Source organism: Amphiura filiformis, chromosome 7 (assembly GCF_039555335.1).
Source record: "Amphiura filiformis chromosome 7, Afil_fr2py, whole genome shotgun sequence".
Taxonomy (NCBI): Eukaryota; Metazoa; Echinodermata; class Ophiuroidea; order Amphilepidida; family Amphiuridae; genus Amphiura; species Amphiura filiformis.
This window is the reverse complement of record NC_092634.1, coordinates 1,936,985-1,959,518: the sequence shown is the minus strand read 5'-3', so window position 1 is coordinate 1,959,518 and position 22,534 is coordinate 1,936,985. Positions and strand designations below refer to the sequence as shown.

The 22,534-nt window shown below is 35.7% G+C and overlaps 1 protein-coding gene across 1 annotated transcript; it reads left to right on the top strand.

The window, feature by feature from the left end:
- The first annotated feature begins 1,577 nt into the window (after nt 1-1,577).
- On the top strand, nt 1,578-20,397 carry LOC140156617 (putative N-acetylated-alpha-linked acidic dipeptidase). Its single transcript, XM_072179550.1, has 18 exons — nt 1,578-1,881; nt 3,775-3,943; nt 5,299-5,436; nt 5,884-6,009; nt 7,091-7,277; nt 7,563-7,656; nt 8,547-8,645; nt 9,727-9,812; nt 10,032-10,151; nt 10,791-10,873; nt 11,529-11,592; nt 11,729-11,796; nt 13,313-13,410; nt 13,988-14,078; nt 14,354-14,612; nt 15,717-15,798; nt 15,989-16,084; nt 17,597-20,397. The coding sequence occupies exons 1-18, from the start codon at nt 1,688-1,690 to the stop codon at nt 17,817-17,819; spliced, it is 2,277 nt and encodes a 758-aa protein (XP_072035651.1). The 5' UTR covers nt 1,578-1,687; the 3' UTR covers nt 17,820-20,397.
- Nucleotides 20,398-22,534: the final 2,137 nt, after the last annotated feature.

Here is a 22,534-nt window from a genome sequence, read left to right as displayed (position 1 = left end):
TGACAGAACGTCATACGCACTTTTTCGGACTCGAATTTTATCAACCAATGTTGTTTAAATTGCTTGACTTGCCTGTAAGCATGATTGATTGATAAAATATTTTGATATTATACGCTTTGACACTCAACTTCTAGAATAGTCCTTTGCCCTGCAGTTTCAGCTGAGACCCTTGAGTGTGTTAAATCACATATGAAATGGTAAACCAGTCGATAAAAAAGAGATATTTAAATTAGTAATGCACTCAAATTAAATATTTAAAATAGGGGCTTGTTTCAGCAAAAAGAGAGTTGCATTTCTCTGATATATGTGATCAAGCAAAATCAGTCGGAAATCGGAAATATCACATTTTCAGTTTATTATAGGATAGTAAAAACATTTACAAAGCTGCATTTTGCAGAAAACCCTATTGAAATTGAACAACCAGTTCCAAAGATATGACCAATTAAAGAGTTTCCAAAACAATGTGAAACAAAAGGAAATATTTCCTTTGTTTGGCTGTATCTCAAAATCAATATTTCCGAGTTCCGACTGATTTTGCTTGATCGCATCACATATTAGAACGTATATTCGTTTGTATTTATAAAGGAAAACTTTCCGAATCAAACGACTGGGGTATTTTTATGTACATGTATTTTTTTAAATTAATTTATCATTGAAAAAGAAATTATAATTTAGCTAAAATAAATTCAGACACGATATATACTTTCTTAGTTTCAAGAGATTAATGGTATTTGAGAACGTTACAAAATCTATTCAGATTTTATTTAAGATATCTTTGCGGTATTCGTGATTGAGTCCATGCTTGACTCTGTGTTCTTAATAATTTTCCATGCCCTTTGCCCTTACAAACGTGCACTTAATTCCACGGTCATTAAGTTCCTTTAATGTAAATATATTTAATCGTAATTAATTATTTTGATACAGTAAATTTATCTGATACTTGTAACTTTTATCACTGTTCTCGGGGGTGCTCCAACACAAAAGGGATTGCTTTGGTCTGAAATATCTGAAAGGAGAGAGAAACCATAGTTTCTTAGGTATATACGTGGTCATGAGCCTAATGAAAATTATTTTAAAAAAGTTTGTTAATAAATATGTGTACCCGGGGGTAAATGCTCAAAATGGTGTACATTAAATCGCTTACCCATCCACTTTCGTCATGCCCAAAAAATCTTTGCCACCCTTACACATGCCAGATTTTGGAAAAGCCAAATAATAAAATGCTTATTATAATGGTGCAACAACAGCAACCAGGACATTTTGCATTATGGTGTCCTAAAGTTTTTTACACCTTTCAGGGCGTAGACCTAATATTGAAACAATGCCCAAAATATGTGCCAAAATCGCTTTCCCCTAACTTTAACTTCCCCTTTTTCGACTAGTCACAAAATGCCCCCTTATACAAATTGTTAGAATTCATCTGGGGGTAAACATATAAATGACTGCACCAGGGGATTATACCACCCCTAGAATAGGAGCTAACAGAGAAACGGTTCCCCCATCTCATTTGTAGGTTTCCCTCGTACTTGCGTACTTTAACCTCAGGTGTACATAGTTATTCGCAGTGATTTTGTGATAGACTGCGAGTTTTTGTCTGCATTTACATTTCGATGAAACAAAATCATTATATCCACAAATACTAAAATTATACTCTGAGACGATTTGGATTTTCGAATAACCTACCGGAATGGAACAAAAAATCATTGTAATAATAGTGGTGGCTTCCATTACGATTCTAGCGGTCGGCCTTGGTATAGGCATTGGGATCGGTGTGGCTGTAGCGCCTAGCTCAGAAAATGCAGAGATCCGAGAAGAGATTGGTGGTATAGCGGACAGGTTACATGATCAAATAAGTAACGAGAATATCAGAGATAATCTCAGGTAGGTAGGTTGGTAAATTATTATGTAAGGGTTCAGGCCCGTAGCCAGGTTTTTTTGTGGAGGGGTGCTGATTTTGAAAAAGTGGACTTTTTCCGGGGGGGCGATTCTGGGAAAATTCCACGCACATTTTAAAATTTTGGACTTTTTGTATACTTTTGCAAATGGGGGGGGGCCTCGCACCCCGCGCCCCCTGGCTACGGGCCTGTAAGGGTTGAACCGTCGATTTTGTGTTTTATTCTGGATAAAAGTAACAGTTTACTCGGCAAAATAATCTGCCATACTAATTTGGTTTAATTTATTGTCGATGTTTTATAGTACTACCTAATGCCAATAATGATTTTGTAAAATAATTAATCATTAATGTGCTTGTATAAGTCACGCATTCAATAAGCTTTTTTAACCGGTGCACCGGTTTCCTCCTGCTTCTAAAATCGGATCTCGTCTCATTTACATATCCCTGTCGGTTGACATCCCTTTAATTTAGTAGCCTCGGAGCACTATTGGGATTTGCCTGGTTTCACTCGAATGTAAATAAATAAAATATCGAAATGGATAAATATCAAATAAACATTGTGATTTCGTTGAGCTCGGAGCAACGTTAAAGTTTTACATGTATTTTTTTGTTTTGACATTTTACTCATCACTTTTGATGTTATGTTGAATTAATGACTGCGTCTCTCCAATGCAACTTTGAATCCTCTTGCTCTAGGATCCACAACATACTCATCTATCAGGGGCACAGTTCTTTAACCCAATCCATTTGTACATTTATGACCTTGAAAATTTGTGTACGAAAACTCATACTTAGCAACCTGATGTCAAATTTTGCACTATGATATTTTAACTAAGGTTATTGTACTATGCTATTGGGATGAGGCCACTATAGTGTTGAAAGAATCAGAATGTACAGATTTGTGACCTTTGTGACATTAACTCTCTCCACACGGGTGTCGACTGCAGACGACACGTTTCGAATTTTGTTTTTAAAATTCAAAAATTCAGAAAACTAAATTTTCATAGCCATATTTGCATTCAGCATGAAAAATGCATTAAAATATGAATACGAACAAGCCTAGTATTGGTTCAGTGCAGTAATTCATGAGATAGCGGTTTTTATTTATAATATTTTATTTGAGAAAATATCTCAAAACTGTGTCTGTATGAAGTGATATCGAATTTAGGTATTGTCTCCAATTGATGTTGATATTTCCCCCAAATCTGAGCGAGCTTGGGATACGTTGTATGTGCCACATTGAACTTTCTTATGTGTATATAATGATAATAATGAGGATCGCCTGCAGTGCAACAAATTGAGACATATTACGTTTATTTGCAACCAAATCATTGTTAAAACATGGAATAAGACCTTTTTGCTTGTTTTACAAGCGATCAATCATGTCAAACCAAACGAAGATTTCATTTACATAACACAATCAACAAAACAATTAACTTCCGAAAATCCAACAATTATTTAAATTCATGTTCTCAGTTGAACCAGTCAAAGATGTGTTAGAACAACAAAGGTATCTGTATTATATTTAATGTTCCTAGCCGTGGTTCAAAGCTAAGCAGGGTCATTGTCCTTAATACGGGTAAAAGGCTCTACTCTCTTGAGTTCAAATATTTGAGAACGCCCCTTGTCATTATGATAGCAACATTGTGGAATTGGGCAATAATGAGATTTGGCAAGCACAATTGCAAATTTCATTGTATTTTGTGTGTTGTATTTAAAAGTGCTAAAGCTCCTTTAATGTCCAATTGATCAATATTTGTAGACCGTTATTGAAATAGAATTATCTCGATTCGTATTCTTTACATATCCCGTACCATTGCAATTATTTTCCTACTTGTCTTGATTATTATTCATTTATACCTATTGACATTGTGATATAGGTATTTAACACGAGTGCCACATATCGCTGGAACTCCTGCAGACCGAGACGGTGCAGAATATCTGCGCGATAAATGGTTGGAGTACGGCGTGGACAAGGCAGATCTGAAACCATACAAAGTATTGTTGCAATATCCTCCTGACCCCGACGATACGGAAAATGCAAACAAGGTTTGATATTATTAAGATTGTTGTTTGAAACAAGAATTTTAGAGCATTCATGAAACTCGGTAATTGTACAGCCGAGTAAGACATATTTCGTCAAATAAGCAAACAATCTATTAAAAGGTTTTGATTTCTATTAATGAAGTACTTTTACTCAAAGTTCATTGTCCTGTGGAACTGCAATGAAATGATTTGAAATAACAACATCTATTACCAAAAAACTATACAAAACTTTATGTGACCAATTAACATTTTTTCGAAGTGCATGTGCCTGAATTTTAAGCCCTTTGTATTAAAACCTTTGGCACGGGAATTGTGAGCACATAAGTCAGTTGGTAAAAGCAGTATTTAGCCTTTGAACGTTTAGAAGTTTAGAAGTAGTATCTACATGGTTAGAGGGGAAATATGTCAAACTATTTTCACCAAGTAGGGGCTCCGGAAGATTTTAAATATTGGGGGGGGGGGTCCAATGGCACCTGGCCAAAACTATTGGGGGGGGCAATGGTACTTTTCCATAGCCACCAAAATTATTGGGGGCCGGGCCCCCCTGCCCCCCCGGTTCCGGAGCCACTGCCAAGGGTTAGGGGTGATAGGCTCCTAGCCAATACCGTGCGATTTCCCTTAAAATATAGTTGCCTTATTTCTCTGATAATTGTTTTATTTGTTTTATTTAACACGAACTTTGTCTAGGGGCTGAGGTTATCAGATAGGAAAACTATCGCACGGTGAAATAGGTCGTGTCCAGTAGCGTAGCCAGCGGGGGGGCAGGGGGGGCAGAGTGCCCCACCTGACAAAAAATGAAAGAAAAAAGTGCCCCTCTGACAAAAAAATAAAAGAGAAAATCAGGAGGGCAAAGGAAAAGAAAAAGGGCAAGGAGCCATTTTCTACCAAAATTCAGTCCGAAAATACAAATTTTTTGCGCGCTACGCGCGCACGTTGTAAAAATAATGTCCGTTCTTTCCTGATAATGGGCAAAAATAGTGTAAAATACCAAATATTTGCGCGCTACGCGCGCACATCATCCCAATAAAGCCTTTTGTCTCTATGTATTGTATGATGCAAATGTAATTTTTTTCGTCTGTGCCCCCGAAATTTTATTTTGCCCCCCCCTGACCAAAAAAGCTGGCTACGCCCCTGGTCGTGTCGTTGCGATTGCCGAAAAGAGTGGCAAGATTTGCTCATGAATATTTATGAGCTGTAATAACGATTTAAACTGTACATGTGTTTTTCCTTTTTACATATTAATACAAGAACTGAGAAGTATACTCCATAGTCCCTATCACCGGGAATCAGAATCATCAGTAGACTGGATCAGTACATGTAGTATTTGAAATTTGTCTCTATCAATACGTTACCAACAGGTGCAAATATACAACCAAGCTAGCGGAGAAGCTGATTTTGAATCATCTGGTCCTGAAGATGATTTTGGGGAAGAAGAGTTACAACAACCAGGCATACCGGTGCCTTTTAATGCATACTCGGGTACTGGTGACGCTCAGGTTGGATTTTTTTATTAACAGCTAAATTTAAAGATAGATGCTCTTTTTCTTCATTTATTGTCATCATTATTCGTCGTCGTTGTTGTTGTCGTTGTCTTCATTATCTGCATTATCATCAGTAGCAGCATTATTCTTATTATCATTATTATTATTATTATTATTAATATTTTTATTATTATAATTATTATTAATATTTTTATTATTATAATTATTATTAATATATTATTATTATTATTATTTTTTTTATTTTTATTATTATTATTTTTATTATATTATATTATTATTATTACATTAGTATTATTATTATTATTAGTAGTAGTAGTAGTATCATCATCATCATCATCATCATCATCATCATCATCATCATCATCATCATCATCATCATCATCATCAGTAGTAGTATTATTACTATTACTGCTATTATTTTTTATTGTTGGTTATATTTAGGCAGAAATGGTGTACGTACATTATGGAAATGAAGAAGACTATGAGTTCCTATTGAGTATAGATGTCAATATAACAGGACGAATCTTCATTGCTCGATATGGAGGTGGCTCTGGCAGAAGTCGAAAGGTTAGTGATGTTGCAACCAAAAAAAACCCAAATATACAATATTGAATACCTAATAGCGTAAAGTGTGAAAAAATTGCACTTTTCCTCCATTTCTCGAGGTGAATTCCAAGTTTGACAGAACTAATACCCTTTCACAATTCTTGGCCGGCAATTTTGCTTTGTATAACGAATCGTTATGACGATTTGTATAACGAATCGCAAAGTTTTTACCATCCCTTAAATAGTACAAAAATCAAACGGCTCAAATCAATGTCTTCGTAAGAATGACATATTCCAATACTGAATTTTTCCACTATTGTGGCAACATTCCAACGATCTAATATTAAGAACCAGTTGAAACTCACGTCCCAACAAACATGGAATATTAATGTTAAATAACATTAAATTTCACCAGAAGTCATTTCTGTGAAAAATCTGTGACTGGTTGAAAAATCCGTGAAAAATTTGTGTTGGATCACAATTTTTTCAACCCATCACAGATTTATAAAAGTCATAAAAACACATTGAAACAGCATTTTTATAATGTTTTCAAAAATATTATTTGAAAATATCTTTTTTTGCAAACATTTTTTGTCAAATATTTCGTCAAATCTTAAATGTTAGAATATTTTGCAAAACATGTTTTTGAATGTTATGAAAACGTTTTATGCCCTTTATGTAACCCTTTATATAAACTGGCTTTTAAACGTTTTCTGGCAACCTTTTTAAAACTTTAAGCGAATAATGTTGAAAACGTGTTGTATTTGCTGGGGTATCACTTCAATTTAAAACTCCAAAATAATACTAGGCCTTTATCTTTGAAACGATTACCGTATGCCTTTAAAGGGAGCTAGAATACTGGATTTGGGGACGAGCAGAGATCAAAATGTTAATTCATCTTGAGTGGCATTACAGATGTTCGTCTTTCGTTACCTGCCTTAATTGCGAGTCTTGACATTGACCTGTTGCGTTCACGAAAACATGGTGTTTAGTGACGCCATCTGCTTGTTTATGTAATACCTTTTCAATGCTATTCCCTATAGTTTACTGATCCAGTATTTTGTAAATTTTGAAATAGTTCTTTCATTCTTTTTTCACCTAGACACTAACGGCACAGCGCTTCGGTGGACTAGCCCTCGTCCTATACTCCGATCCAGCTGATTACTCAGTACCTCCTGAACAAGGTTCCCCGTATCCTGATGGGCCTTGGTTGCCTGATACAGCCGTGCAAAGAGGATCCATATTCTATGATGCAGGGGACCCTTTAACACCGCATTATCCATCCACAGGTAGGGTGTGAGTAGTGGAATGCTTATGGAGGGGTGTTTGTGTGTGCGCGAGTGGTACAGGCATATTGTGCTGAGCGTGTGGGGTGGGGTGCCTGTAGTGTATGTGCAAACATGCTTTTTTGCGCACGTGTATGTGGATCACATTAAATGCCCGTGTGGGGTTAAAATGGCATTGTGAGAGTAGCGGAACACTACTCATTTATGATCCTATATCATGTATATAATATTTGGATCCACGAAGTCTCTGTTTACTTTAATGGTTTTATTCTCAAATCTGATAATTAGAGGGTGCTTTCCGAGAATATCCTGAAGATGTTAAGAGATTACCAGTGATTCCAGTAACTCCGATACCATATAAAGACGCAGCAAAACTTATAAGGTAAATATATATTCAAAGCTGGTCATCAGAATCGTGTACTTCTGTACATACGAAGGAACGCCTAATTACTATTATGATCTTTTTTGTTTGTAAAAAATCATTATAATAAAGGTACAGCGATGTGTTGAAAATCGACTAAATTTATACGCGATGTCCATACGCAGAGATTGCCCATTGAAATGTGTATGATACTTTGCGTACAAAAAATGACATTACGATTTCCCATTTAGGATTCCAACGTAGTATAAAACGCAGATGCTAAGTTAAAATATGCTGAACTCATGTCGAAGTTCATGCAACGCGCCCAATTTTCAGGACGCAAAAGTCTTATTTTGAAAGTAAAGTCATGATATATGGATGTCGGTATCTTTTATCTACCAAAATATATGTTGTTTTTTTATAATATTTGGGGAGCACAAAAATACAAAAATTTTAGTCAAAATCAAAAGCGGGCTGTTTGAATTAGGCAGAGACTCAGTAGCCTGCGCTTACTATTAATTTTTCAATCACTGTGCCCTCTATCGACCTAGATTAGATTATATCAGATATTATAGTCTTTATTCCCGTCGACTTGTTCTCCTTCGTCATGTTCGTGACGAAGCACAATCCAGTTTGGAACCGAGACTAGCAATATTTAATACCGTATATCCTACGTAAAAACGTACGTGAAAACGTCCACGTGCTGCGTTTGGAACATCGCAATCGCTCTAATATGTTGTATGAAGGGTATTAAGATCGATAATTTTCCAGCTGAATAGAAATGGCCCTACACAGATAATAAATTTGTTCATGGTTTGCAGAAGGCGCCGCAAGTTTTGTGTTTTCTCTCATAAATAAGTATACTGCGTAGTCTATTAATTAACCCAAATTTGCTTTCAATTTTCTTTTAGTAATTTAGCGCCAAATCCACAAATGCCGGCTAACTGGAGTGGTGGCATGGAAATAACGTACCAACTTGGTCCTGGTTTTGTTGGTGAATACAAGGATAGGTAGGTTAATTTACAGCTTCATGTAAAATAAGGGGTCCTTTGAGCCAAGGACGGTGCCAGTCAATATATCTACAATAGTTGCCCATAGGGCATGTAAGTAAAAATCTTATTGTTCTTTTAACCAGCAAAATGCGCGAGTATCATTTTAGGACATGTCTTTTTAAAAACACGAGCCGAATCAGATAAAGGGCAGTATAAGGTTGACAATTGAGTTGATCGTTTCTCTCGAGTCTCGAGTATATCGACAGAACATTTTTCTTGATTCTGTTTATATCAACATTGCTGTGGACTTCTATATAAATATACACAGTAAATGCCTCAAATCCCAGGTGGTATTCATACTATCCATGATTTAAAAACTCCAAATAGTACACTACACTGCGATGTGCGTTTGCCGTGCTATTTCACTACAGTAGTAGAGCCACGATTTTTTCTTTTTATCCTTACTCCTGAAATAATAAAACTTGATCCATTCGAACCTAATATACCTATATTAAAATCTTCCGCTCTTCTCCAGTGTGCCTCTGTGGCTCAAATGGCTAGAGTGTCGTGCTAGTAAAACGAAGTTCGCCAGTTCGAATCCGGCCAGATGCACTGTTTTTTTCATGTTTATGTCCGCTGAGCTGGCTGATCTGGGTAAAGATTAAAATTTGTTCAAAACTAGAATTGGCTCAACATTTGAGGTGTACGGATGCCAAAACATTGACTATTCCGTTTTGATTAGTCGTGGCATTAAAATAACAGTATCAGATAGGTCTACACGATTTAATTTAGCTATTATGATGAAGAAAAATCAAGAGCACATCCTGGCTGAGATGGTCTAATGTAGAATGCATACACTTGGAATGCATGTTTAGAGCTTGCGCTCGATAATAATACGAGACCTTAGTTTAGTCAAATGCAGTGTCTTGGTCTTGCGTGATATAGTCTGGTTACCAAACGCAATTTTCAAATTAAAGCGCCTATACGAGTTAAAGATGGCTTGCGGCAGGACGGCCTATCTGTGAATTATGTAGTGGTTGTGGGTATAGTGATTGTTCGGCATCACTTACTAAAATCTTTCTCTAATATTTCATTTCAGGGTAGGACGTGTAGTTGTCAATTCAGAAAGTGAAAATCGTTGGGCCTACAACGTCATTGGTTTTATTGAAGGAGAAATTGAACCAGGTACGAAAATAAAGCAAGAAAGGGCTGATAAACATACCCTCAGTCGATAATTATTTCTCGGTTTTGTGTGTGTTGTTGTTTGTTTTAATAATGATTCATTATGTTACGGATTTAGTCACTTTGAGCACCTCGTTTTATATAGCCTAAATATTTGTGTTAAATTTATTCGAATGTTAACGAATGCTAAAACGAAACAAACATTCTCAATTATCTCTACAGATCGTTATGTTCTCATTGGAAACCACCGAGATGCATGGGGATTGGGTTCTGTTGACCCAACCAGTGGCACCGCATCTTTATTGGAGGTAATACGGGTCTTTGGAAAGCTTAAGCGAGACGGTAAGGATAAGTTGTAAAAGATATTATTTTAATTAGGAAAGCGGTGCCCGGGAGCGGTGCAAATTTAAAACCGTTGTTTGTCACTATCATTATGCTTAAATAGGTTAATAAATACGTATCACTTGTTAGGAGTGAAATTGTACAAGAAAAGGCACTTGTACTGAGATGTTGTTGCATGTAATGCACGGGCCCCGCATTAGTGGTGGGTGCATTAGACTAATCGTTTCATACACGAGAAAATATTCCATGATCTTTCCTATTTTAATAACAAAATCGTCACTAAAAATGTACAAACAAATATAAATGCATCAACCCGCAAGAAAAACGTTTGCTCTGATTGGTTCTCGCTAAGAGTGTATGAAACCCGCGTATATATATATATATATATTAATTGAAGACCGCATTAAAAAGACTAGTTTGCGTCTGACGTCAGTGGAAATGCGCGACGTGATTGGTTGCTGACCTGCGCAGTACGGCATTGTTGGTCTGGTTGTCACGACGTCATACACAAACTAGTTTTTTTGGTCTTCAATTATAATCGCTTAATCGCTCTGCACGATTATATAGGGACGGTTTATATATGGTGTTCATCATTATTATTATTATTATTATTATTAATATTATTATTATTACATTCAGGATGGCGTCCAAGACGTACACTTGTATTTTGTAGCTGGGGTGCCGAGGAGTATGGTCTCATCGGGTCCGTAGAATGGACTGAGGTATATTTTACATATCGAGTACCTTCTTTTTGAACACCAACCTTTACGACTGCAAATTACATTTTCCGAAAATCAGTCATATCTGGAATATTTTGGAAAGTTTAACAGTCAAAAGGAGTTGAGTGAAATTATAGAATAGCCATTTTAATGGCTAAGTATGCTTTTCATTTTAAATTATAGCTCTTTGTTGCAATTTATAACTGTTGACTCACATATGCTTTCCATATTATCATCCTACAAAGTACCTGCAAAAAAGGTTTATCTACAAATTCAATGAGAGCACGGTTCTGATTCTGATTCATGATCGGAAGGTTACGAGTTCGAACCCCGCCCGTGTCATGTTGTGCACTCTGTTATATTAGGATTGTCAGTAGATATAATTTGCAAAAGTGCTTGTAACCAAATACAAAGAAATTGGTTAATGATGTTAAACATGTTTCTTGAATGTGATTAATTTACGTTTTTAACCCGGAATTTAAACGTTTTCTGTAAAACGTTTTATATTTGCTGGGATAATAATGTTACTATCTCAAATAGGATGACATGAACCACAGAACCTTTGCGAATTTTAATCTGAAATATAGAAACAATCTTGACATAACAAAATATAGGAATCTTCAATTTACGAGAATATTCACGATGTTTTTTCTGACAGGAATACTATTATTTACTGGGTCAACGTTCGGTGGCATATCTCAATCTAGATATTGCAGTATACGGTATGTAGTCAAACCAAATCTAAATCTAAATTTTAAAACCGTAGTAAAAACTTTACAAAGATACAGTAATGCTCTGAATATCATGACTATTTTTGTTTTGTTTCCTTTTTTAATATAATTACATATACATTTCCAGGTGATTATGTATTGGGCATGGGTGCGTCTCCACATCTCAAATCCATCGTCTATGAAGCTACCAAGAAGGTAACAATATATAACCCGACATACCACAACCTTTACGTTACTCTAATTAGCGTTACTCCAAATAATACTCTTATAAGAAGCACGGTGGCCGAGCGGAACGGACTCCGACTCATAATCGGAAGGTTGCGGGTTCGAGCACCGGTGATGCGATCGTGTTATGCCCGTGAGTAAGGCACTTTATCTCGATAACTCCTCTCCACCCATGTGTATAATTGGGTACCGGCATTCTTAAAATGCTGGGAAGGTAGCAGACTCGCTGTGGAGGAGGTGTAGCGATCCCCCTATAGACGAATCCAATTTCACGCATTCCTACACTTCAATGGCAGCTATAGCTGGGTCCCCGTCGGCTCCATATCACCTAAAATGTGAAATGATGCGGCCTTGGAGGGTATCCCAGCAAACACAAAACGTTTTCGACATCATTCGCAAAAGGTTATAAAAGGTTGTCAGAAAACGTTTAAATGTCGGGTTATATAAAGGGTATATTAAGAGTATAAAACGTTTTCATAACCTTAGAAAACATTTTTTGATAATCTACTGCTCAGCAAACAAAAATGTTTTACAGAAAACGTTTAAATGTCGGATTATATAAATGGTATAAAAACGTTTTAATAACATTCCAAAAACATTCTTGAAAACTTGATACAAAACTTTCTAAACAGAATGTTATTTTGGGGTTGAAAAAATGTTTGCCCAAAATATTTTTAATAACGTTTTAAAAACGTTTTCATGACCTTTATATAACCCGACATTTAAATGTTATTAAAAGGTTTTGAAAAAAACATTTTAAGAACATTTCTGTGTTTGCTGGGTTCAAATATTTCAACATAATGTTATTTAAGTATTGACACAATATTTGGCAAAAATGTTAGCAAAAATAGTTTACAATAACATTTTTGAAAACATTTCAAAATATTGTTGTAGTGTGTTTTCATACAAAACGTTTTAAAACGTTATCATGACCTTTATATAACCCGACATTTTAATGTTATTAAAACGTTTTTACCTAAACCAAAAGCCAAAATATAACTTATTTAAAACGTTTTTAAAACGTTTTTGTGTTTGCTGGGATTTTAAACTGCATTCTATCACCCGTGTTACACATAGACAAAAGAATGATGACAGTTTACAACACAAAAGAATCTAACATCGAATTTTAAGCGGCTTTAAAATACCCAATTGGGCAGTCACAACACCAGTTTGGTGCTGCGGGGACCCAAAAATGGCCGACCAAATCCTGACCATGACTTGGCTCGTTGGATTCGTCTATAGCAAAATTTTATAGAGGAGTCTGGCCCAATCGCAAATGAATGAGATGGGCGCTCCGATCACTGTTTATACAGGATCGTCCCCGTTACCTTTACTTTACTTTAATAAACAACAGCGACATTAATACCTGTCATTACAGCATTACTTATTTTATCTTTATTCACCTATCTAAATTAAATGAATTGTTACATATCTTCGTTTCTATACGCTCAAGATCGTGATGAAATCTCTTGTTGTTTCCGAACAGATAGATGACCCATATCCAGACGGCGACCGTAAAACTGTTTACGACACGATGAAGGAACGACGACCAGCTGATCCAGAAGACCCAGAAACTCTACCATTGTTAGTTATGCGTTTTATATTTCTTAAAGTTAGCTTCGATGTTTTATTACAATAATTATATGTCTTTGCCGTTTACTTATATGCACGATCCTGGGATATCAGAACCGGGGATGGTCCCGCCTCTCTTTTGGAATTGTAGGGACTGTCGGTTTTAATTCAAAGTATATTTAAAGCACCAGTATAGGCTACGCAGTATAATTTTAACTCATATTTTTTTTAACTTGAAGAGTAAATCGGTGTATTTAGAAAATTTGACCCTGTGCTTTAGATATTTTACATTAGAACAATAATACTACAATAATGATATAATTAATTTTAAATTTTGGTCCCCATTATAATCTTTGATCCCTCGTGGTATTCATAGGGGGTATAGAAAATGGAACAAACTCTAGTTTTATCATTTGAGGTGTAAGGATGCCACAAATATTGTTTCCGCTAATGTAACAAGACTAAATGTTAATTTAAATATCACTACACATCACCATGTATACTAGTAAAAAGAATACTATAATATTTATTATCTAGTCTCACATATTAATATTGCGTAAAAAACATGTATTGTTTTCCATAATTTTAGAGTTGGTGGTATTGGAGCAGGAAGTGACTATTACGGGTTTCAATATGGTGTTGGGGTGTCTTGTATCAGTGGATCGTACAGGTTGGACTTTGTGAGTAGAAACAATAACAACAACAACAAATAACAACACAAGTAGGACTATCACAATTATATCAATCTGATCAATTCTAACAACACTTTATCGGCAAGCACGATTGATGGAGTGACGCGCATTGACGACATGGGCGCTGTATAAAATAGGAATTCTTCTTTGGTATGCCTCATTTGTTCGGCTGAAAATTAAAAGGGGGCATTTATGGGAGTGAAAACACTTTGTGGAAATGTTAGAACATGGATAAAACAAGATGTTTTGTCTCCGTCTTCCAGGATACATACGATGTAGGATTCTATTCTTTGTATCACACTTCATACGAAACATTCCGTCTTATGGACACCTATATTGATCCGGAATTCAAGAGTCACCAAGCTATTGCCAGATCCTTTGCCGAGATGATGCGAATGATCGCTGATGTTCATCTCTTTCCGTTTGATGTGAGAGAATATGCGAAGAGTATTCAGGCAAAATGGCAGGCATTAGCTGATCATTCATGGTATCAGGACATCGAAAGTCAAGGAATATCGCTAAGTAAGGAATCAATTTTGTTTCATTTTGAAATCACATTTCTTCAAAGTAAGAATAGATAATTGAAGTAATTTATAGAGCACATTGTGTTATTAGTGCGAATTGAATTCTGAAACCAAGGAGACATTTAAGGGGAGAAATAATGCAGGCGGATGCAGCGGAGAGATCACAGCATGGGTGAATGAAGGGGAAAGAGGATGGCAAGGATGGAAGGGAGGAAGAATTGAAGATTGGATTACATATCTGATTTATTGCATGATTGATTGAAAATAATGTTAATATCATGTACATATAAGTAATGTAGTAGCCCGTCGTAATAATTTGACTTTTAACACACTGATGGCCCATGCTAAAGCAGTAGATTTACACCATGTACTAAGAAATAAAACCAAAACATGGTGCTAGTAGATCGATGAGACTACATTTGGTTGAGGACAGTGAATTAGAGGTCTAAACAAGAGTTTATAATTATGCTGCGACGAATTGGGGGTAAACATGTTTAAAGTAAAAACCCAATACAACTGTAGACATAATATATCAACAGTTTAAATAGTAGAAGTTGTTAAAATTCAGTTACAACAATGAAAGACAGCTGAAGAACAATTAAAACACACTATAATGAAAGACAAAGATAAAAACAATTTATCCTTGATTGGTTTACACAGGTTAATCAGCGCGTAAAAGGAAGACCGATCTATCTGGTGCTGATCGGAGAAAAGGAATAGCAGCAAATGGCGAAAAATTTCGTACTTTTACAAGGCAAAAAGCAGCTTTTCTAGGCATTGTGGACATGGTGACTTCGGTTAAGAAAGTTTCCTACTATAAAGACCTAACTTTTGAGATGGTTTGCATGTTTCAGGGTGCAAAATTAACAATACGGCTCCCGGTTATAAATCCGCGTTCAGCAAGTCATCATCACGACACTTGTAAACAAACCGTGTTCGAGTTTGATTGACAGATGACGTCAGACGCGATAAAGTGTCTTTATCTTTGTCTTTCATTATATGTGATTGGAGCAAAAAGAATTTGAGAGTTGGAAAAATGATAATTAAAATCTTTTTTGTAAAACTAATGCAATAGGGTAATGTTATTATTTCCTTGTTGCAGAATATCTCAGCTCTGCAGTAGAGAATTTTACACAATCAGCAACACAGTTTCATTCTAGACTGGAGAGTGTGGATTTAAACAGGTAAGACTGGTATACTTTGTTTCAATGGACTACCAAAGCAATCTACTGAAACTTGTGATCATATATTTATTTATTCTTCTTATTCGTCCTGGTCTACATCTTTTTCGCCATGCTCTTCTTGTTTTTTCTCTTTAATCTAGTTCTAGTTGTTATTCTTATAGGCCTAATATTATTATTTATTTTCTTTCAGTGCCTTAGCTGTTCGCGCTGTAAATGACCAAATGATGCTGTTAGATCGATCATTTATGATGACTGTAGCAGGTATGCCGGGTCAGCCGTTAGAAAGGTACATTACAATAAATGAAAACTTATAGAATAATATTACTGATGCAGAAATCTCACTTTGATATAAATTGCTAACTTGTTTTGGGTAGTTAATATTTATTTACACACAACTTTTAAGTTCATTAGAGAATAAATTTGGAGAAAATCTTCTGATAATTACAAACAGTCGCTGAGCCCTTCCCTCTAAGCTTTTAATCCGATAAGCTGATTATCTATTTGTTTTCATTAATAGGAAGACATTCTTTGATGTATTACTGAGCTCAATCATCTGAAATTACTGGAGCGTGAACCACTCAGGCTGGTGACTCAGCACAGTATCTTATTAACAGAAGGTTTCCTAATGTGTGTGTAAATAAATAAAATGGATCGGATAGCATCGTTTGCACAGTATTATTTTGTGGGACATGAGAGCACATCAGACAATCGGATTGTATTCTGAATACGAAGGGTGTCCTTCTGATATCAAATACTTTTTTGAAATTCGCGATACAATACAAAATTTATGGCAAATTATTAAAAATTTATATTTTTGACATGTAATAGCCCTGAAGTAATTTATATCTAATGATATTTACTTACAGTGGATGTAGCTGGCAAGAAAAGCCGACGATCATTTGAAAATGTTGACCTTTCGTATTAAAGATATACATTTTAAACACGAGGAAAACAGTGGCATGATCGGTGGGAATTATATCAATAAACATGAGTTTTACCAAGTTCGCCGTCGCAAATAATAAAGGAGACAAGTAGAAAAACCGGTCCCGCCTGGGAATCGAACCGTACCCAGAACCCAATTTTGGGACCCAATTTTTCACCAAATAAATGTGTATCGTCATAATAGTTATCGTCGTAATAATTTGCCATAAAATTTGTATTATGTCGCCAATCTCAAAAACTCAAAGTTATTTGATATCAGGACATTCCCTTTATTCAGAATACAATTTGATATGTCTGATGTGCTCTCATGTCCCACAAAAATAAGGAAATAATAAAAATAAAATTGAATTGCACTATGAATAAAATGTAAAACAACCTGTACGGCTCGTCAGATTTCTAAAAAAGTCACAGTATGTTCCCCTTTTCAAAACCCATCCGAAATTGCTCGGAATTGAGATCACGTGGACTTTGCAGCAACTAATTACGTACGGTCACATTCCGGCTAAAAGTGATTTTTATTTAATAAGCTAGGGGGTCAAATTGGTTGACAGGAAATGTCATGAATCCAATCACGGTACCCTTTTGCGCGAAAATACCGGTTATTTAGCCAATGTGAACATGGGGTCACCCGTTTAAATATTTTCCTAGGATATTGAGCTAAAAACTTAGCTACTTGGTTTTTCACAATATGATACTAATGGAAAGAAATGATCAATTTTTCGTCATTATTAGGATCGATCTAAAACATGTAAAATATGTCTCCTTGGTGGCAAAAAGAGCTATTTGTACTGACAACACTTGGCTATGTTGCCACTGGTGAATCGGACATTTCTATTGATGTTTTATGTCATTTCAGACACATCATTTTCACCGGCCGTATCACTACTAGTCGTGATGAGTTTCCTACAGGAACTTTCCCCGGTATATACGATATTATGCATTACATCCTGCGCAAGAATCCGCCCAACCCTGAAGAGACGTGGAGAGATCTGGAAAGACACGTGTCTATTTTAACTTATATGATCCAATCAGCTGCCGCTACTCTAGAAGAAAATACAGCCTGGAGTAAAACTTGGTAGTCAAATTATATGTGGGTTTTTTAATACTCATTTAATTCATCACTTTCAGTAAAGTTACAATTACTGTCAACGGACAATTAAAAAGAAATTACAGTCGATAAGAAAACCAAATTCTTCTATAGATGGACACATGTGCATAATTATTAGCCTCGACTATGGTTATTTTTGGACTGTTGAAAATAAACGTTGTTGTACCGATGTTCGTTTGAAACAAATGTTGCTTCTCTGTTTTAAAAAAAACCAAGATTAGGTTCTGTAAAAACTAGACAAAACACGAAAATTATGTAAACAAACAGAAACAGTCTGTAAACACTGGATAATCTGTAACAAACTGACAATATTTTGAAAGTAAACAATGCAGTGATTTACCAAAGAGCTACATATTCATTATTTATGAACCATTTCCTCCAAGAGACAAGATCATATGTGACCCGTTCTGACAAAACCAGGAACAAGACGCGGTTTTGACATTTAATGATTAAAAAAAAGGTAAGCACGGGACAATAAGCTTTATAATGATACCAAAATTATATACATAGCATCAATATTTTTCAAGATATGGATAAGTTTGTAAATGATACCTTGATATTTTTGTCGTACTGCTATTCTAAAAAATGGGATAATTAGTTTCCTGCTTTACACAGGATTGAATAGGGATTATCATAGTTCAACTGTCAATTATTGATTAAATAAATCTTTTTTTAATAAGTACTTTCAATAACGTATTTCACTTTTACAATTAAGCCCTGTGCTAGGAACCGAAACCCTCCCTCTTTAGAGATTTTTGGAGACAACTTTTTTGGAAACCTTACTCATATGGAAATTGAAATCTGTAACAATTTCGACCCCGGGTTAAGCGGTGAGGGCGCTTTTTTTTAAATGGCCGCCAGAATCCCATAATAATGGCATTTTAAGGGAGTATTTCGTGATTCTGGCATTCTCTTTTTATGACATTTTTCAGTAGATATCCACTGAAAAAGCTTATTCCCAAAATTTCAGTTGATTCCGATTTTGGGTTTGCGAGTTATGCATGATTATGTGTATTATTATACACTGCTCCATAGACAATGTGTTGTAATTTCGTTCTGGTATATTCAAATTTCACGATATCTTTGCTGAATGAATTAATCTGCAAGAATTTTTTTGTATATAAACATTATGTAGCCAGAGGTTTCAAGTGATATAAAAATCTCAACTTTTTTTTTTTTTAAAAGTGGGGGATGATGCTGTGGATCACGAAATGCCCTTTTTATATTTTTATATTTTATTTTATTTGCAAATATTATGGTGTAATATTGACTTAAGCTTAATGTTGTAAACGAAAAATAATGATAGAGGGCGGTTTCCTTTTAAATGGCCGCCAAAATGCCATAAAATCCCATATAATGGCATTTAAATTGCAATTTGAGGTCATTGTTAGATTTTATTTTCAAATTTCATTTATTTGCCAATATGGTGTAATATTGACTCAAGCCCACTTTTGAAAAATGGCTACCAAATTGCCATTAAATGACTAAAATGTACTACAATACTAGCTATTTTTAAAATTATTACCATAGCCTTTGTGTAATTTTGCACTTAAAATGATTGACATTTATAGATTTATTATTTTTCTCAACAAGTCATAGACTGGAAATATGCATTACCTGTCTATACAAAGATCATTTAGATTGTATATCCCCTCTTTTTTATAGCATAAAACTCTTGTCACTGTCCAGAGAAAAACAGATTGAATGAGAAAAACAGATTTTGAATGAGCGGTTCTTGGTGCACTTCATTTATGCCGGGATATGACCCCAGAGAAAAAATAATATCATTATTTCATCATCCATTTCAGATTGTTACAATTTCTGCTGCACTGCTTAAGTCCCCTGGTGCATGCAAAATCAAGTTGTTCTACTGCCTATGGAACATTTAGGCGATAAAACATTCTCAAACATGCCGAGTCATTAAAATCTGCAGCAAATTCCTGGACAAATGATTGAATTACAAGAGGATTTAAACAAAATCATTGACAATGAAACTGCTGGTATAATTGTTAGATCCAGAATAAGATGGGCTGAACATGGTGAAAGAAGTACCATATATTTTTGTAATCTTGAAAAACGTACCAATGAAAAGAAAATTATTTATTTTTTAAAAGATGTAAATGGATCCCCTATTTCAGATCAAAAATACATTATGAATCACCTTCACTGTAGTTAGGTTAACAAAACGACTGAGGTCTAAGACTAATTCGATTAGTGTTGACCTGTAGACTTATTCCACCAGCCGTCTACACTGCGCATGTACTGATTGACGAATGAGGGCAGCAGTCTAGTTGACCTGACCGTTATTCCTTGTTCACCGAAAAGTTTGTAATATTCAAGTTATTACGACGTATTATAAAAGTTTCTTCACAAAGCTAAACTTTTATTTGTCAGTGTTTTGTGTCACATAACGTAGGTTTAACTCCAGTAAAATGTTTTTATGTGTCTTTATATCTCAAAATCTACTCCAAATAATAAGGATAATGTAATATCATTTTTGAGTATTATTCATCAACTTTCTAGTAAACAGTTCTAGTGACAACTAAATTGAATATGACTAGGGGTCTGTTACCGTCAAGCAAAATTTTAAATATGTGGACAAACTCAAAAAAATAGAAATCCTTGATTCTTTTAGCATGGAAAGGGTTTAGGGGGGACATTTTAAAAATGACATTTAAAAAGTTGCATTTGGCCTGTTGGCATGGTAACGGACAAAACAAATTTTAGTCGAAAATGACCAAAATTTACAATTTTCATTTTTGAAAAAGGGCAAAGTTTGGTCGAATGCCACAAATATATAAGATGTGATATAATTTTTTTATTTTTTTATTCAGATAAGGGCATGCTTTGGTAGTCCTTGCAAATGAAGAAAGAGCTTGTCACTCTTTCAAAAATCCTTTAATTTTAAGTAGAAAAAACACATTTTGGGCAAAAATTGTAAATGTCATTTTACCCCAACATTGGAGGGGTGTAACTGTAAAGAAGAAGTTGATATTTTGTAATTGTATGGTGGCATAGCTAGAGTGAACCCTTGCTGACAGATATATAGTTTCAAAAAATTGGGGTCTCAACTTCTAAAGAAGTTCTGGCTTTTTAAAAGTACCAAGTTTTTGAAAAAATGTGTATTTTTTAAGGGGAATTTATGGCAAAAAAGACAAATTTCGCCTAAAAGGATTGTGTTTAAATAACCGTAATGACATAATTATTGAATATATTTCTATTGATGAAAAGATTAAGTGACTTCTTAAATTTTAGTCTCAGTTTTAAATGGTACAAACAAGCTATATTATACATACAGGCCTTTTAAGCATATTAAGCAGATGAGACAGATCGCAGCGCTATTCAAATACAGATAGAGGGCAGCGCTTGGAAGACAGGTCGCTTTTAGCCCGGGGGGCACTCAACTTTGGAGGTGACGCGTATGTATGGCTGTTAAGACCCCCTTTTTCAGCATCACTGTCACCCAAAGACCCCATATTTTTTTACGAACACATACTCTGTCACCCGAAGACCCCCTATTTTTCCATTTGATCTGTCACCCAAAGACCCTTACAAGTTCAATTTCAGCAGCAACTTTCATTCATCACTGATTTTGTTACTTCTTTTGAAAAAACAATGAAATTTGAAGCCATTTAGAACTAGAAATTTGATTTTCGAGGTTTTTGCGGTGCTGTTTCGGCTCTTCACCCAAAGATTCCATTTAAAAAAGGTCATGTTCTCACCCAATGACCCCATATTTTTACATTTGCTCTCACCGAATGCCAAAAATCATGCTCTCACCCAATGACCCCATATTTTTTACATTTTGCTCTCACCGAATGCCCCTTAGTGCAAAAGTGCCAGCCCTACACCTATATCCATTTCATATTGAAGTGCCCCCGGGGGGCCTTTAGCAACCCGGTACAAACAACAGAGTTCACCAACTTTACGAGAACACCAATCAGGGGCTGTGCAATAATGATAAGCCCTGTAGGAAGGGTAAATATGGGGGGTGTCCAAGAATCTTTTGGCAACCCCCAAAGGGAGAGCAATTGTTGGCAGGTCAAAGGGGTGAGGGGTCTAGTACATGAACCTATACCATGGTTCCTAGCCGTCGCAGAGGAGCTCATAGGGTAGTGTCAATATACCGGTAAACGACATATCTGATTTGCCCAGGTTTTTGTAAGTTTGCCACTGCTTTTAGCATCAGACAGTTAGATACCCGGTACAAACAACAGAGTTCACCAACTCTACGAGAACACCAATCAAGGGCTGTGCAATAATGATAAGCCCTGTAGGAAGGGTAAATATGGGGGGGGTTGTCCAAGAATTTTTGGCAACCCCAAAAAAGGGGGGAGCAATTTTGAAAGGTCAAAGGGGTGAGGGGTCTAGTACATGAACCTATACCATGGTTCCTAGCCGTCGCAAAGGAGCTCATAGGGTACTGACAATCCCGGGCTGACAATATACCGGTAAACGACACATCTGATTTGCCCAGGTTTTTGTTTGCCACTGCAAGCTAGGTGGTGGCAATGGATATTGGAGCACATTTACAGGGCAGACTATACTACAGACACGCTCTGATAAGGGCCTAGAAAAACAGTGCATAAATGTTCAAATATGCAAAAATTCTTTGCTCACTACGCTTGCATTATACAAGTACATCTAGACCATTATTATAAGGTTTGCAAATTGGGAACTCAAACA